General features: G+C 38.0%; 1 protein-coding gene across 4 annotated transcripts in view; it reads right to left on the bottom strand.

Moving 5' to 3' along the window:
- Positions 1 to 17881, bottom strand: part of FAM193A (family with sequence similarity 193 member A) — an 83606-nt gene that overhangs the window by 38552 nt on the left and 27173 nt on the right. For all 4 annotated transcript variants that reach the window (XM_064448996.1, XM_064448993.1, XM_064448995.1 and 1 more), the window contains exons 2-6: positions 10627 to 10692; positions 7698 to 7943; positions 5207 to 5373; positions 4759 to 4926; positions 1682 to 1916 (exon numbers count right to left, since the gene is read on the bottom strand). In XM_064448996.1, the coding sequence (XP_064305066.1) occupies positions 1682 to 1916; positions 4759 to 4926; positions 5207 to 5373; positions 7698 to 7943; positions 10627 to 10692 (882 nt within the window). The remainder of the gene's footprint in view (positions 1 to 1681; positions 1917 to 4758; positions 4927 to 5206; positions 5374 to 7697; positions 7944 to 10626; positions 10693 to 17881) is intronic.

Genomic DNA, 17881 nt, shown 5'->3' with positions numbered 1-17881 from the left:
GCTAGTGACCCTACTACCTGTATTGAAAGCTGTGACATATTACTCCATTTACTAGAAAGGTTATTTAATAAACCTAAGAAATTCATAACAAGAGACAGTATCCTACATTCTCACATTTCAGTTTCTGTATGTCATGACTTAGTAGAAAGAAGTTTACAGTATTTACTGGGCTGCAGAAGGAAAAGAACAAGAAAGATCTGGGGTATTTTGTGTTTTCTTATGCTTTGTTTTCTAAAGGAGAATAGGAATTTTATTTTACTTCGAATTTTGCCAGGAAAGGGGAAGATTAGGGAGTTCAAGCATCTTCTCGTTCTTCATGGTCATTATTTCAATCTCTCTACCTGCTAAGTTTTCATGATTACTAGCTCACAATAGTAACCAGGGGAAAAAATGTTAAAATATTATTTTCTCATCAGCTACGTAATTCTGGCACTAATGGGTTAATTATTGGCAGATCTACTTTGAGAAAGCTAACTTTTTTATTGTAATCCTTTGGCTTTTCAGCTGAACAAATTTCTAAGTTCCAATGCAAAACAACCTGTAGATCAATCTTCTCCCAAGCACCTTGTTAAAGACTTAACAACTATTAAAAGCAGCCAATAAACTGGAGAGATGGCAGTGCCCTCACATCTGTAAGTGATAATGCTGGAGAAGACAACAGACAACTGCAAATATTGACACTGACAACAGAAAAAAGGCATTACACATGCTCAAGGTCCTTAACAGAAACATCTTCCCGCTTTGCCAATTGAATTTTACTAACAGCCCTACCTCAGTAATGGTGCTCTGCTTCTCCTCCATTTTATATCCTTCTCACCTGTGGCCATCATAGTCTTGTTACTGCCTATTCTTTTCCTTTCTTTAGATACCTACTGTCACATTCACCTAATTGGCAAAAAACCCCAAATATACCAGTTCATCCACTTTTTTTTTTGCTTGCACAAAGCTTACACAAGAGGGATGCACAGGGTAAGGACATCAACAAAGGATGTACAGGAAAGGATTATTAACAAAACAGGATTAATAACCTTCTCAGCCCTTAAACAGAGTTACAGAATTACTCACGATGGACAATTACTCAAGAAGAGATTTTTCTTTTTTAAGGCTGTTGCTTATTTTCTACATGACAATATAATTCCAAGTCTAACATCAGAATCAGTTGACCAAGAACAACATTTAAGAACGAACAAGAGCTTTAGAAATACATAGCATAACATAATTCATTCCAAGGTAAGACATGATCTTCTCAAGTAGCCATTCTTGCTTTTAAGTTAAATGAAAAACTGAACATTGAAACAATCTAAGTTAGTGCTACACACAAAAGTTTGTATCCTTTAAACATGGCCGTCAAGAGACCATTTAAGAGTGTTTCACCCATTTTCAAAGGCATTATCTAAATTTTTGTAGATCAGCTTAAAGATTAGTTTCAGAATAAGTGCCACAAACATCCCACCTTTTTCTTTACAAACAAAAGGTAATTTCATCAATTCACTGTAAGAGATGCCTAATCTACAACTCTGAAAATTAAATTTGCATTTTCAGAATATTCCTGTCTCCAAGCAGGCACATAGGAAAAAACCTTACGTTTTACAAACCACAGAAGACACCTGAAAGAGCTCAGAGCAGCTCTGCTAGCACTACCCCTAGCAAGTAAAAGCATATAGGTTAGTGTGAGTCTTACCAGAGTTACTAGAAAGGCGCTGATTGTACATGCTGCCTGACAGAGTGCACTGTATTCTTCAAGTAGGAGTGAGATGAACTGATGTGCCTGTGGTGGCCCTTGTATTGCTAACGTTGATGCAACTTTAGATCCCATTGACAAGTGTCTGAGCAGACGAACCTTCATTTCAAGCACGTATTCTCTAGCTTGCTGTTCCAACCGTTGGTAAAGCTGATATGGATCTCTTTCACAAAGCCTGTATTTTTATAGTATTTGTTAAAAAAACATGCATTAATCAATTTTTATTTTCCTAAAAATTACCATCAATGTCATCAAAAAGAAACAATGGCTGGTGTTTACTTCAGCTACCTTAAATCTGGGAGAACACAGTCCAGTTCCCTAGTTTTACACTGTGGAACTGAGCTCCCGTGTAGCTTTAGGATTAGGATGCCCGCACATCTGAGGAACAAATTCATTTAGGACCTTAGTATTTCACTTCAACTTGTGAGCTGAAACACCTTTATTCTATTTGCATACAACCCTACAGACACTTAGGCTCTTCAGACAAGCTTCTTCACAATGTTCTTATATACAGCCCTAATAAGTGTCCCAGTTGGAACAGCCAGATCTAGGACTAATATCCTGTAGAAGAACAGACCTTTACTTCAAGCCATTGAAGGAGCTTGACCTGTTAGGCAGCCAGAACATGCCTAAATATATATACTAATCAGACTGGACTCGGTGACTGCTTTAGGGGACACTTCTATTGTTGAGCTGAACTGAAAGAAAACATTCATACAATTACCAAACTTTTAAGACACTCATTCATGAAACTCCTTCTCACCTTCATTTAGAGTTTCTTACCCCAAGTTGCAGATCTCCTGTACAAGGACATTTTTTGCATCTTTTATTGAAGCTGTGCCATTGTATAGCAGATGTGTGGGACCCACAGGGCCACAAAAAATGTCCTTCAAGGAACACGACTTAGGGCACTCTACTATGGTAGCACCTAAGCTGCAATCACTACAAATGATTGGTGAGGATTTTTTTTGTGTTTGAAGTTTTTTTTTTTAAAGTCTGTAACAGGGACTAGAATTTGGGACTCTTTTGTTTAACGGAAGCACACTAACATTGAAGCTCCAGAACCATACTGCCCTCCATGCACTCTATTCAGCCACTCAATGCCCACAAGACTTGTGTCACTTGTCACAGTGTCAAAGAGAGTCAGGGCTTCCTGCTAAGGACAGCATGCAGCTGGCTAGGTCTGATACTCTCCTGGAAGTGAGATGTGGATTTGAACCACCTCACACAGAAAACCGAACACCATGGCTGCTTTGAACCACTGTAGAGTGAAAACATACTATTTAAAGTCCTGTGCATGGAGTTTAAGCACTTGCCTCAGATATTTTTACAGCACAGGGAGGTAGGGAAGAAGAAAGGGATTAGTACTTAAGAGTTAGATGAATAAAAGTCTGCTGCTATCTAGTCCCTGCTCTTGCCTCCTCATTCACAACATGGAGTACTATCATACTGCCATAAAGTGCTCCAACATAAAACAGGGACAGTACTTGGCACCACTACTTATTTTCAAGAAGACCAGAGTGTTACTTGCCAGCTCTAACAGAGCTGAACATTGAATTAGGAATTTCTGCCTTTAAACATAGATTTACTTGGCCACAATATGACCTTTGGCATGCCACCTACATGGTTTGTTTGGGGGAGTTAGGGTTTTTTTTGCATGTGTGTTTTTTTTAATCACTTTCAACACCTACATTGACTAGATTTGTTAAAAGACACACTAGTGTCTGCTCACAGTATCCTAATTTTAATTCATACTTTGGAGACCGTAAGGAACTCGAGTGAAAAATATTGACACCTAAGGTTTCTTTCTTTGAGAACGTGTTTCTGCCTTTGTGCTTTATGAATCTCTCTCAAAACCAAACAGGAGTTCTAGAGAAATCAAAGCTCCTAAGTACATAAGTAAGATATACAACACGTGTTCCAATTTCCAAAATTTTTCCATTGAAGAGAAACTGCATAAAAGTCAACAACCATTTTAACTGTGATTCAAGTTTTAATTACCTACACACTTTGTAACATTTAAACATCTTTGATTTCAAAACCTATGTTGCATGTTCTAATCACTTAAATAAATTGTGTCTAACAGGGAGGCATACTATAGTACTCTATACTTACACAACTTGTGTTTAAAACCAAACACTCAGTTTTTCTGTAACAGAAGTGCAATAAGCTTTTTAAACTACCTGTTAAGGCTGATTCAGGAGTACAGTCATATAAAGAACAATGCTAGATGACTAGAATCTTTCAAAAGTTCCTTTAGCTTGCCAGAATTTAGCTTCAGCTAGAAACTCCACATAAGAACTACAGTTTGTCAGACTAGTCAGACCATAGTATATTAAGTACATACAGAACCAAGGAGAGCAACTATTCCTTGACCACATATTCAGTTACACAAACTGAGATGAACCTCCTGATGCACCTTAAGGACAGACACACTATTCTCAAAAGAAAAAAATCCCTCAACTGAGGATCTCATTAAGCACATTTTCAACTCGACACCTAGAAAAGCTACAATTTCAACTTCTGAAATGAGAAAGTTGTCAGAATCCACCTCATTTAGTGATCCATGGCCAATATTACTGATTTTTTTTTTTTGAAGTCTCTTCTCTTCTAGCTGTTACAACTACAGTAAGATGCAAGCACTATTACAACTCAGGTTAGTTCAACAAGGTAAGATTTTCATGTAGGGCAATTCAAACTAAACATTGTCGTATTAATTATCATAATCTCCAGGTCTTTTGAAGAATGAGATTTTTGGGACCCTTCCTTAATTATACATTAATATTCCTATTGCAAACAGCATACAAATTTCATAGCTTCCCATGCATTCAAGCTAGCATTTAAAAATCCTGCATGGAATAGAATTGACTGTTCTGACTTTTCAGTCTAGTGCAGAGGCAATCATTCCAAGCAACTACAACCTACAGATGGTAAGTAACATTCTATGAAAAAGCAACTTAAAAACCAATTTTAAAAATTCTCTTAGCAATTTATATATACGTTTCAAAGTGTTATACCTATCCACCAGCTCTTTCATTCCTTCTTTATCTGGTACCAAAGATTGGTCTTGGTCATCTGCCAAAGGGGTCCCAGCTTGGCGATATATACACCGAACCATATATCTTACTTCTGACCAATAATTTTGAAGCTGCTGAGGTTCACGTTCAGGCTCTGCTGAATTCTCTCTGCAAATAATGACAAAAATAATTACTCTCTATTGTATATAACATAGGTGTATTGATTCATACTATTCTGAAGATGCTCTTCAGAAAAACAACATATATCTGAAAATGCCTAAAATAACATGACTGAAAGTATAAAATTGGATTAGAACTGCCATCCATAAGTTACTGTTATTGCCAGATAGCCTGTTTAGCATTTAAGCATACACCAACGGACAAGCTACAACACTGTCGACAGTCTGACTACAGGCACCGTGCTATTGAGTTTGAATTCAGTTCTTACCTGCGCTCATTACAGGCCTCACAGTTGCATGCTATGTCTGAAGGAGAGGAATTGCTAAGATCTGCAGCAGGCACTGTCTGTGCACCAACAGTTATTCTTCCTCCTCCTACAGATTCCTGCTGTGATCCACTGTTTCCAAGAGGCATGTGCAAAAGGAAATCTTGGCTCTGAAAGGAAAAAAACGCAGATCGCCTTCAGTTTGTAAGGCAGAAGTCTGAAGTGTTAATAGGTAGGCAAATACTAATGTGGCAATTCTTAGTGGTGAATGTATTTTGGGAGGACACTCAATCAGGCACAAAGAATTTACCTTCAGAAAGCCTAATAAATGCAGGATACGGACCGAGAAAACCAGTGATATAGTTTCATTTCCAATAACCCAAGTATCGTGGTTATAATTATCACCTTTATGTACTCCAGCATAAACAATGAACTGAGCTAAAGGAAAGTTTGCATCACCCATGATTAATCATAAACTAGTAATATCTCTTCAGTCTCTATTTGGCAGTATGTTTGACTTTTGTAGTTTCTGGCAAAAAGCTGTAAAATCTCCTTGTTTATAACAGCCAGACATACTACTTCCTAGTAATGGATGTTAGAAAGTTGCTGTCATTGGGAATGGATGCTATCCCTGTGTACAGTGCTGCTCAGTACTAGCAGATGACACAAACCTCCCTCCGAGGCTGCTGGTATTTTGGTCTCCAGCTTCTCTCCCTCCTCTGTGCTCCAGCACCAGTACATACCATGCTCCTCTCCTGCATCTTCCCCAAGTTGCCACCAGCCTTCTGTGGCACCAGGCAGAGACCTCTCCCACATCATTAGAATGACTGAAGGGGGATTTTTTTGTGCTTCACTCCAGATCCCAGGGCAGGATGCAAACACAGGTCAAAACAAACCTGCACGTATTTGCTGCCAACAGCAAGACCAGCTACTGGGGATGGTGCTGAGGCAAACCAAGCTACGTAATGAGAGCAACAGCAAGCTGAACACAGGAGCATCTATAGCAAACCACTTATACTCTGGCTAGCATGACTGACAACAGATTTTTTTTTTAAAGCTCATTTTGGTTTTTTCCCAGCTGGTTTCTCTCATTTGACTAGCCACTTAACTTAAGCTTCCCAGCTTGAAAAATCCTTTTTCCATTTTCTTTTAAAAATTCCTCTTTAAATAAGAAAACCGTTGCCAAATTAAGAAACCACTGTCAATTTTTATTTTACCTGGAGTATCTATAACTTAAAACATTTAGGAAGCAAATCCTGCCTTCCTTGGACTTGTAGGATGTTTGTTTTCTTTACTAATTCATCAAACAGAGCTTAAGTACTTAAAAAATTTATACTCAGCTGAACAATGATGTGCTTCAGTCTTGCTGTGCTTTGAACTCTCTAGGATGCGTTTACCATCAGACTACCAGTATAATTCCCTTAGATGTAATATCTTTGAATTTTACTAACCCTTTTTAATAGCACGAATATCCGAAAACACTGTTTGTATACAAGTGATATACCCTGAAGTTTTACTTACAAAAAACTATGTTAACTGTGCTTTCAACATGAGTTTAATAACATATGCTATAGGAAAACAATCTTTTTTTAACACTGATGTGTTTACTGACAAAAAAAATCTGCATGTGCCTATGGGCACGTGCACAGCCTGTTCACTCCCTACAAGAAGATGGTAGCTGGAATCTATAATGCTTCCAATTTTTGGAAACATGTGGCTTCCCAGATCAGTTGTGAAGATTTGGGTCTGCAGAATAGTATCATAGTCTACTTCTAACAGGGTTTTGCTGGACCTGTCAATGAACTTTTTTTACCTTTCTGCTACACTGAACACAGCTCTTAAGTGATGTTGAATTCTCATTTGAAAATACATTTTAACACATAATTTAGAAAATAATCACAACTTGAAATATTAGCACCATTAAGTCAGTGGTTGCAGTGCTATAACAAAGAATAAGAAATTGGTAGACACATTCTATGCAAAGTTGTGCTTCTTTATTTAAAGAAACAGGAAAGAAAAGATGACAAAACTCAGACACCTGCAGGAAGGTGGCAGTGCAAGTGCAGTGCCTCAAGAACACTACTGAAAGAACAAGGAAAATTCAGGTAGTTGGCCTCACAAAGGGGGGAAGTACACATGAACAGACAAAATAGAAAAAAGTGTAATGATTAAAGTTGCATTGATAAAAGCAAAGAAACAGAATTTAAGTAAAGGGGATAAGGACAAAGTATGAGATCTAATAAAAATTACAAGGGCAAAAAAACCAGCAAGAAACAAATTCAAGCCTTGCCTTACTCAAAAATTAAAACCTCAGAATCAGAACTCCTCATTTTTGGATCAATTTGCCTGTTCAGTTTTGCTCACAGGAAAACCCAGAATCTCCTAAAACACTTTCTAAGTGTTTACTGTTTAAGTTATTTCAAAGCACAAAGTAGCATTCACTCCATAACAACATATCTTCTTAGTCTACTGAATTGAAGTACTTTCAACTTACCACAAGAGATTGCTCTATTGTAGCATGCCTTTCCTCCTTTTCGACTGTTCGTCGACAGTCTGGACATACCCACAGTGGAAGATGCAGCATATTGTTTGCTTTTGGAGATGTGGAAAGTGCTGTTTTGCTAGAATTTTTTATTCCGCTCTCTGAAAGCGAAGTATCTTTTCGTTCACTTCTACAAAGAAGACAATGCTCGCCAGTTGTATATGGTGCCCTTTGGCCCAAGCCAAAGGTAAATGGTGTCTAGAAATATGTTTTGATAAATAACTGGTTATTCACAGAATATGTACCACAAAAACTTATTCTGAGATTTAAAAAAAAATATTTTAACAGTCAGCATTAAATAGTGAATACTTGAAGACTCCCAAGATCAAACACAGCAGTGTTAATATCCATGTGGCAAACAATTCTGTTTATGAATACACTCCCATTTAAAAAGCAGTGTTTTCAGGAAACATGGACTACAGCCTTCCCCTCTAAAATAATTCAGCCGAGATGCAACAATCTAGTAAGTAAAATAAAAAAAGGATAGTACAATTCCTTTTACTATTGTCATTCTTAGAAATAACAAGGAAAAAGAACAGCTCTTCCAAGTTCTCCGTTACCTCCTTTTTCAATACTAAATGAAACAAAGACACCTTCAGCTAAGCTTTTGACAAAATTAAAAGCTTAACTCTGTTTTGTAAAACCAATCAGTAGGGTCTTAAAATCCACTATCAGCCATTGAATAAAGTAGACTTGGTAACTTATGAGGACAGAGGCAGTTCAAAACTTACTTCCTCTTCCAAGATGCTACTACTGTGCATGAAGATACGGTTCAGCCATGAGATGACAACTACTCACCAAGACTAATACTCAAAAATATGTCAAGCAGCACAAGCCAAAGAGAATCCAACTTTACGAGATATAAATGACATTATAAAGAATGGAACAAACCACCTTGTAATGTCAGAGTTACAGATTTATCTGATTATATTACAGCTATTAGCTCTGCCTTAATTAGCAAGATCTTCTATGTAAACCTCAAAATAGTTAAATTCCTTCCCCAAAGAAAGGCAAAATTTGAATAAGTCATTCAAGCATTCCTCTCGATACTGCTCCAACCTCAATACTAACAATAACAGTGCTTTAAAGATCCTGTAGGGCTAAACTGCACAAGCACAGGCAAGAAGTTGTTTAGAGGAAAGGACTAGTTGAAGCTATAACACAATTCACTAACTCTCCTTTTGTCTTTACAACAAGAACAAATCAATTCCCTACTGCTGACATCTGAAGAAAAACAGCACAGCATCGCAAACTCTGGGTTTTGTGTTCTTTGCATTTATGAAGCTGACAGACTCAGCAATATGGAATGAAAAACTGAGAATTCTAGACATCAAAAAAAGACACACTGAATTAATCTCCACAAGTATCATCTTTCAGAAGTTCATGAAAAATTTAAGTTAATAGATGTAGTAAGAACAGCTAATCTCTTTACTCACTGATGCCACAGCAAGAATTCACACCTAAGCACTAAGGCAAGAAAAAACACAATTTCTCCAGGTGTCTACTGCAGGTTTTGAGAAGACATTCTCATGAGGGAAGACTCACTCTGCCTCCTGAAAGGCTGGAACCATCCCCTTACTGGCTCTACAAGCATAAACAGATTTCTCAAATTAGACATTCCTCTTGGCTGACCTGTGCTCAACTGCAGATCTTATTAATGCCTAAAAACCCTGCACGCAGGAGGCCACAGCTGCTCATCCCCTTAGCCCTGAAAGTTTCCTTGTTAAAATAATTTTTTTTGAAGGCGGATTAAGTCTCTGTTGGAGTGACAATGACATCTTGATAGGTATTGCAGGCAAATCATTATGAACATCATCTGCAGGTCATCTTCCAACATGAAGAAAAAGCAGAGGACAAAAAGGTGTTAAGTTCAGAAGTTAGGACAACCTGAGACTTACTCTTTTGCAAAGGTAAGGGTCATTGCAAACATATCCCAGCCATGCTGCAAGGACTTCTAAAAGTTAAGACCCGTGTGTGCAATTTGCTTAAAGTTGCACCATGATCATTGAAAAAGCAATGGCAAATACAGCAGGAAGAACAATCTTTATTCCAGCCACTTCAGACTCAGTAAAACCCTAACAATCTCTCAACTTGGCCTGTGTATATGACAGATAGGAAGTTCAAATGAAAGCACTTGATTTGCATTGTGCTCTAGGAACCAACTGCTAAGAATGAAGGTTTCTAAGCAGTTTATTTCTAACAAAATTGACAGAACTTTGACAAAATCTATACCATAAGCACCTCAGACTCCCCTTATGACTCTGTCATAATAAAATAAAGCTACAAATTGCAGTTTCTTATTTATTTAAAACATGATGAATGCAGTGACCATTTCAGCAGCAGCACTAAACTCTTCTTGGATTAGATAAGCTTGGAATTAGGTCACACATACATTTGTATGTCTTTAGTGTAATCAGAGCAAAGTGTACGTTTTGAGAAAAGCAAGATATTTTTCCACTAGTCAAACTTCAAAAGCGTGTGATGCATCTCTAAGAAAACACCCCGTCTCACTTTTTCTCTGAAACATGTTCAGATATAACATGCATAAATGAAAGCTGGAAGTAGGACAAGCCAGAACAGAAATAACTGCATCTCTGCTATGTATTTAGATTTATTTCCAAGAATAACTTTATTACCATAGAACTGCAGGTTTTTACACATCTATGTCCAATTTCAAGCTTATTATAACAATAAAATTTTGCTTTAGAAACAGTAGCTTTCACTGCTTTTTAAAGCTTGAATAGTGAAGTCATCAGAAACTGACTTCAGTTAGCCAAGTCCCATTCTCAAACAGAGATGTAGATCTTTTTGAAGAGTTCTCTAGTACATTTAATAAATAATTCTACTATCATACACACCCACAATATTTGTCTGCACATACCTGAGAAACACCTGTGAATTCTGATCCAACAGAATTGTCTGTAAACTGTGTACCATTTAGCGAAACCTGGAAAAAATGAATAGTGCATTGGTTACAATAGTTGAGTTTAATGCTAAAAAGAGCATTTAAAAATTAAACAAGAAAAACTTCCTCTGCATCTGAGGGTTGATAAAACAGCTTCTGAAGCTTGAATGATTGTTTGACTGCAGAGATGGGAAATCCTTTTTTTTGTAATAGAAGTTATACACATGCAAAAGTTTACAGTTTTTTCATTTTAAACTTTTGCACTATAGCTGTTTTATTAGCAATGCAACTCTGAGATGAAAGAATTGGTACAGAAAAAGGTCATAAGGAAAACGACTTTTTTCCTTCTGTACTTGATTGTTTGCCTTTAGCTCTTAAACTTCTATTGTGAGTTGAGACAATTACCAAAGTTTCTTGCCTTTTGAAAGTTGAATACAATACTGCTCAGAAAAATATGCAGCGTTAACCAGGAAGACCCTTCCACAGCAAGCCTCCACATGGCATTCAGCTATTCCGCTGCAGAAGCCTTCCTCCTGCCGCAGGTTATAATTCATACAGAAACCTCTCCGAGCTCTCTCCTGTACCTTATTTCTCTGCAAGTGTTACAGAGACTACACTGGGTATCAATGAAGTGCCTTTCACAAGCCCCAAGTGTCTTCATACAGCATTAGTTGAGGACACTAAAAAAAGAGTAAAGTTCAGACAGCATACAAATTCAAGTCAGTGGCAGTGAAGAGCCCTAGTTCACACTGACAAAAGGCATTTGATTTAAAAGAAATGAGAGAGGAAATAAAGTCAGTCAATATTTTTTTCTTTATTTTCCCTCTTCTTGAGCACTGGTTTCTCTCTTGAATTTCAGGTACAATTTACCTCATGCCTCTGTTCTACCCTTCAGATGTTTTTGCTAACCCCTTCTTGCTCTCCAGTTTTCCACCTACTATTGCCTGATACTAATGTTTCTAAGACTACTCTAAAGACTGCAATAAAATCCAGCCTGTTTAATGCAGGAACCCCCACATCTTGTGTGTTGGATTTACCGAGTTCAGAAAATATTTTTACCGTGCTACCAAACCAGAAACTCAAACTGGAGCATCCTCCAGTTTTACACATCCACAGGATTACTGACTGCTTGGTTTACAGAGACAGTGAGATTATTGCAAAGCCATTGTCTTCAGCTGGATTTTTCACAGGCAAACTAGAGGGTAAAACACAATCTTCAAATCATTGCTACAGACACAAATAAGAAACCACACAACTTGACTTACATACCCTATGCTAACTTTGAAGAGTAAGTATTTAAGAAAAAAGACTTCATATGCAAGTCAAGCATCTCAGATATAAAATCATGGGAGTAAAAATACTGATGTGGATGAGTACCCTATTTTTATTCAGCCACTTTCCAACAAGCGTGCATGTGGGGGGAAAGACTTTTGAATTAGAGTCAGTCGTCTTTAAGAAAAGAATCATCCAGTACTGGAGGTCCGCTGGTTACTGGCATGCATATACATTCAAGAACAAAGAAACCAGTAAGAAATTTCAGAATGAAATTGATATCTGCAGCTCAAAAAAAAATTCTTTTGAGAAAATTTATCCAAAAACATTACCTATTCATTAAGGGAGTACATTTACCTTCTTTACATTCAAGACAGTGATAACAAGAAATGCATGAGCTGTCACATTTAAACATGAAAGTGTTGAGTGACCAAGCTGAAGGCAGCCAGAAGTGTTATAAAAGCAGAGACAAAAGTGGGAGCTTTCTGTTATCCACTAAATGTCACAGGATGCCAAGACAAAATACTGAACACCAGGGCTAACTCCTTCATGGAACTAGTTGTCACGCTACTAAAAAAGAAAAGGCATCTCTTGATCCTAAGCACTGTGCAGAATTTGGTTCAAAATATTAGTGCAAACCCCACAGGATTTAGTAGTGACCTAAATATCTGCAGAAAGAACAAACACCTAGGAATTTAAAGAAAGGAATTAGACAAGTAGAAGGAAATGTAAAGAGAATCATTAAGACTTAAACTTCTGTAGGCAACAAGATTAAGACATTGTATGTGGGGCTTAGAGCAAATATAAAAAATAAATCACAAAATGGCTTAAGCGGGAGTAAATAACAACATGACAGGCAAGGGAAGGACATGCTAAAGAGCATATTAGAGAAAACATTAGAAGAATCTTGCAGAAGTTGTCCAAATAGGGCTCAAACAATAGCAAGCTCAAAACCGACAGAGAGGAAAAAAATAAAATGAGACAGTCTCACAAATAAGTTAAGGAAGTGAGGGGGGAGAAAAAAAAGTATAAAGACTACAACTGAATCCTTTTTCAAGGCACATGAGGAACAGGGAGGAGTAGGTAGCCTCTCAGGATCTGTAAGGCTAATGTAAGCAAACAAATAGATGCAGTAACAAAAAATGCTCAAACAAGCAAAGGTCGTGGCAGAAACACCGGATTTATTTTTTGCATCTTCGTGTTCAATACAGAGTAGTTTAAAGATACTCTCCCAATGAAAGGCTTCTTTATGAAAGATGCATTAGATCTGTTTCAAAGCAAAGCATTGCTAGAAAAAAAAGTATGGAGCAATGGGACAACTCAAAAATTAGCAAACCAAGAGCAAATGACATTCAGCCAGGAGTCCTAAAGAAGCTCAAAGATGTTATAGTTGCACTAAACTTCAGTATTTTAATCCTTGCTTTGTACTTCACCAGTACTAAAGCAGCAGCATGTTTTTTTCAATATTTATTTATTAAGCTTTCAAAGGAAATCTAGGAAACTGCAGTTATCCAAGAAAGTGCTCAAGATGCCGAAGTCAACTAACACTAAAATCTTCATGTTACTAATGGGACAGGAGAATGGCAGAAGGACCTTACAAGATCTAGTTACTGGGCCATATGTTGACAGATATAATTCTGTGTGCAGAGGTTTTAAGTGGAAGTGACAAGCTAGACAGGGCTGTCCAGAAGTGACAGCTAACTTTTTCTGTAATTAAAAAAAAGTATTTCATTAGTCCCAAGTATCCTTTTTAATGATTTTAAGGTTTTATATTGTAAAAACCTATTTTGAGATAAGTGCCAGAAGGAAGGCTGACATGGATCAGGAACATGGGAATCTCTGCATGCACTCTTCACCATAAAGGGAAGGGGGGTGGGGAGTGGAAATCTCTCTCTTTTTCTATAAATGTTATTTATGATGGAAAAGCAGTCATTGTTTTTCTTGCAAGCTGCTGTCACGCTAATTCACCGTCTCTAAAATATTAATTTTCTAAAGAATAAGGCATACACTATCTTGGCACAATATAATTCATACCAGAAAGTATGAAGAAAGCAAGAATCACAGCTTAAACAATACTTGATTTCACCTGAATGACCCTGAAGAACCAGTTGAGCAATTAGAACATAATCACTCAAAGACTGCCATAATTTACTCTAATAGCCTGTCACAATCAAAATCAGACCTTCAGTGGGCTGAATGACATTACTGGACAACACACCCGCATCTTCATTGCAGCTGAAGCCTGGTGAAGTCACACAAACATCATGAAAGTGAGAGTGATGCAACATCTCAGGAGAGCTCAGGAAAAGAAAAGCACAGGAAGAAAATTTAGATTTGACTCATCATCACTGAACCCTAAACAGTTCAACAGAAATAGAATGCTCAAAAAAAACCCCCCGGATTTAATAAAATTTCTCCTGGGGGGAAACAGCTGGAAAATATTGCACTGATTTTCTCATGCACACTAGGTAATATATAGGCTAGAAAAAAAAACAATGTTACTGAGAAACAATTAAGGCTATGCTTTATTCTACAATATCTTAATATAACAAAGGTATTCCATACCACTTGGATTAAATTCCCTTATTTTTATATAGGGAGATGAAAAATTAAGTTTGTTGAAGTGTCTGAAACAACACATTTTCTGTAGGAGTCTGAGTAACAAACACTAAGAAACCCACCGCACTTAACCCCGTCTACCCCCACAAAAACCCACCAAGATGTCTTGTCTATGCCACTTGCTTTCCTGCCGACATTTTTTTGTGCCAAAACCCATTTGCCACAGCTGTTCTGTGTTAAGCCTTCTCTCAGTCAGTGAGCGCTTCCAGTCAGCGAGCACACTACTACACTGATCCGCAGCTTCACAGAGCAGCTCTGCCTCGCTTCCCACCGCTGTTGCCCAATGCCGTTTGGGAGGCAGCAGTCTCAAGTCACACTTGCTGATGAAGACCTCCCTCGCCAGAGCCCGAGAGAAGCTCTGACTTGGGTGCTCTCCAGTCACAGGCTGAGCTGTTCCTCTCCTCTCCCAGGCACAGCTAAATCAGTCACAGAACTGCTGCTGGCGGATGAGCGACATTTAAAAAATCCTAAGGGATTTTCAGATACGATGAAAGATTTCTTTATGTCTTCAGTTCAAGAGATGGGAAACTACCTGATTTCAGTAAGTGAAAATTTCAGATCCTTCCTCCCTAACCCCAACTGATAAGGATAAGCCATTGTGGGAGACAAATGCATGGATGAGGAAAAGAATGATAAATGCATGAAAGAGGTTCAACAGTAGCTAGCAAACAAAATCTGATGCAGGACATCTCTGGACTCGTAGACCTGGAAAGGCACACACGATAAGAATTATTCTACACATGCACCATAGTTGTCTTCTCCATTCACTTAGTAGCAAGCACTGTCAGACAGGGTATCATGCTGGCCAGACCTCTAACACGGCAAGGTTTTGGGGTTTATTTGCTTTAAGTATTGCTCCTGAACATTGTCAGTAATGACAGTAATGTCTCTCTAGTAACAATAGCCTCTGCAGAAGGTATATTAGAGCACCAAAGAGATGATATAATGTAAAACCCAGCAGTTTTATAAACACTTATCCCTTTCTTCATCCTTTAAGTCCATATTATACCTAGTTAACATCTGGTACAGCTGAGTTTTTCAGAGGAAGATCAAACTAACAGGTCTACTTGGCAGTGTTATCACTCTTGCCTATGTAATTTTATGTATTTCAACATTCTGATTATTTTTCATCTGCTATACTTTAAGAAATCCATGAACATTTTTAAGGCATTGGAAGTATCCATCCAAGAGACTAAGCTGTCTGGTTTGTCACAGAAAAGGTTGTTTTCACTACAACCTGGACAGACCAGTTCCCTGTACCACATAAAAGCGAGAACAAACTCACCCACCAGAATAGCATAAGCCTGTGAGATATCGAACTACTGCAAAACCAAAGCAAAACAAAGCATATGCCTAATAAAGCCAAACATTACCTGCACTACAAAGTCTTGTGTATTCCATCATTTTTTCATGAAAGTAGTTGTTGTTAAGGGTGGTCTAACACTGAAAGAAACAGTCCAGGGAGGTCTTGGAATCAGAAGAATGACCACCTAGAACTATATCCAGGAATCCTTTTGGAGAGGATGACCACATTACTGCCGCAACTACGGGAATATTTATGGTCAATACCGACATGGCCAAGAAATGCAGAAGTGCCTTCTGACAGAGTGCCTGGGCCTGCTGCACTCAGCCAGGGGCAGCTGGGCTGGCCCAAGGTGACTAACGGTCCCTGTCCATGGTCATGAAAGTCTGACCATGACCATGGGTGAGCAGGAAATAGAAGTCTAAAGATTTATTCTTTTTTTATTGTTAAATAACCCCTAGAAGTGATAGTGGTCTTGCAATAAAAGGACATGCCCTTTTAGAAAAGCATACTAAAACTGTGTTTTTAAAATAAAGTTTTCTTCCTAGTACTGGAGTATGGAGAATGCAAAAATAACATGATCAACAACAAGCAGGAAAATAATCAGCAATACGCAACACACTTCCAGGTTCACTGGCACAGCAATGCTCAAGAAACTCAAGCAGCTGTCAGAGCTAATTACTATTGTTTTAGAGAAAAAAATTCTTTTGACATCAGTTATACAGAATTTAATTCCAAAGAGCTTTTAAGTGATCATTTGGAGATTGATAAATGTTTGATTAGCAACAGTGAAAAGTTTGGAGATTCCTTAGTGACATTGAACAGAATGCAGTTTTACTTACACACTTGCTTGCCAGGGAGTCTCAGCATTATAGGAGAGACACTGACAGTGAAAGTGATTATTGATTAGCTACAAACATCATCAACAGGGAAAGCTGTGAAGGTTTCCCATGCAAAAAGATCCTTGTTTCTACTAAGGATGACAGAGTACCAAATAGAAACCAGAGAAGACAAAGACAAGGTGATAATAATTAAAATATCCATATTAAGGCAGCCAACACTTGATCTGACCAACTGATTAACATGGCAGACTATTAATCCATTTTACCAAGCATGCTATTTTGGGCATTAATACTCACAACCTCCTAAGGCATCCCTTCCCAGCCTAGCCTGCATTATTCTAGCGTAGCCCACCCTAGGAAAAATTTTCAGTGAAGTAAAACATATCCATAAACAAGTCACTGATGCAAGAAGTCAGTCCCTTGGTACTCCTTTAAAAAGCTACTGGACTACATGCAATTTGAGAGAACCTTTAAATCTTTACATCAATTAACAGGGATATAGAAAAGTGAAGGCTGCTGAAGAACAAGCATTCCAAGGAGTGTCACAGGGCTTTTGTGACTCTCTTGAGATCCAAAATGCGATTTTTTGTCTCAAATACAGATAAGCTACCTTTAAGATCTGAAAAAATTATGTAGCAGGAGAAGCTGCCAGAAGTTGAACAACAGCCAGGAGTAAAGTGTTAGTGAGAAACCTGGCAAAGGCTCAGGATGGCAGAAAGCACTGCACATCAATATAGTTAACCTGTTGACTTAACTGTTACTTACATTATATCATTAACATCATACCAGAGAGCTCAGTCAAATATATAACCTTACCACACTGTTCCAAAGCAGAAATAAGCCAAAACTCTGCTCAACAGCCAAGGAGCTATGCATGACGTGACTGCACACCCCCCTCCTGGTCAAAGTGGACATTTGTGGAAGCAGATTTGCTGCAGAACACCATGTGAGCTGTGAGATATATCAACTGGCTATGATACCCAGCAGTGTGTTACTAGAACTGATTTATGTATGATCTTGTATATATATGTTTGGATAGGGCAGGCTGGAAATCTTGTGACTGTAAAGCACACTAGCCCATCGTGTCATGCTCCCTCCGTCATGCTTAGCCAGCGGGAGTTATGTACTTAAAGGCTAACCACAGGAAATAACCTATAAAGGGGGAAGGAGGATGAGAAACAATGCTGGCACCAGG

Source organism: Phalacrocorax carbo, chromosome 4 (assembly GCF_963921805.1).
Source record: "Phalacrocorax carbo chromosome 4, bPhaCar2.1, whole genome shotgun sequence".
Lineage (NCBI taxonomy): Eukaryota > Metazoa > Chordata > Aves > Suliformes > Phalacrocoracidae > Phalacrocorax > Phalacrocorax carbo.
The sequence above is the reverse complement of the archived record's forward strand: the minus strand, read 5'-3'. Positions and strand labels throughout refer to the sequence as shown.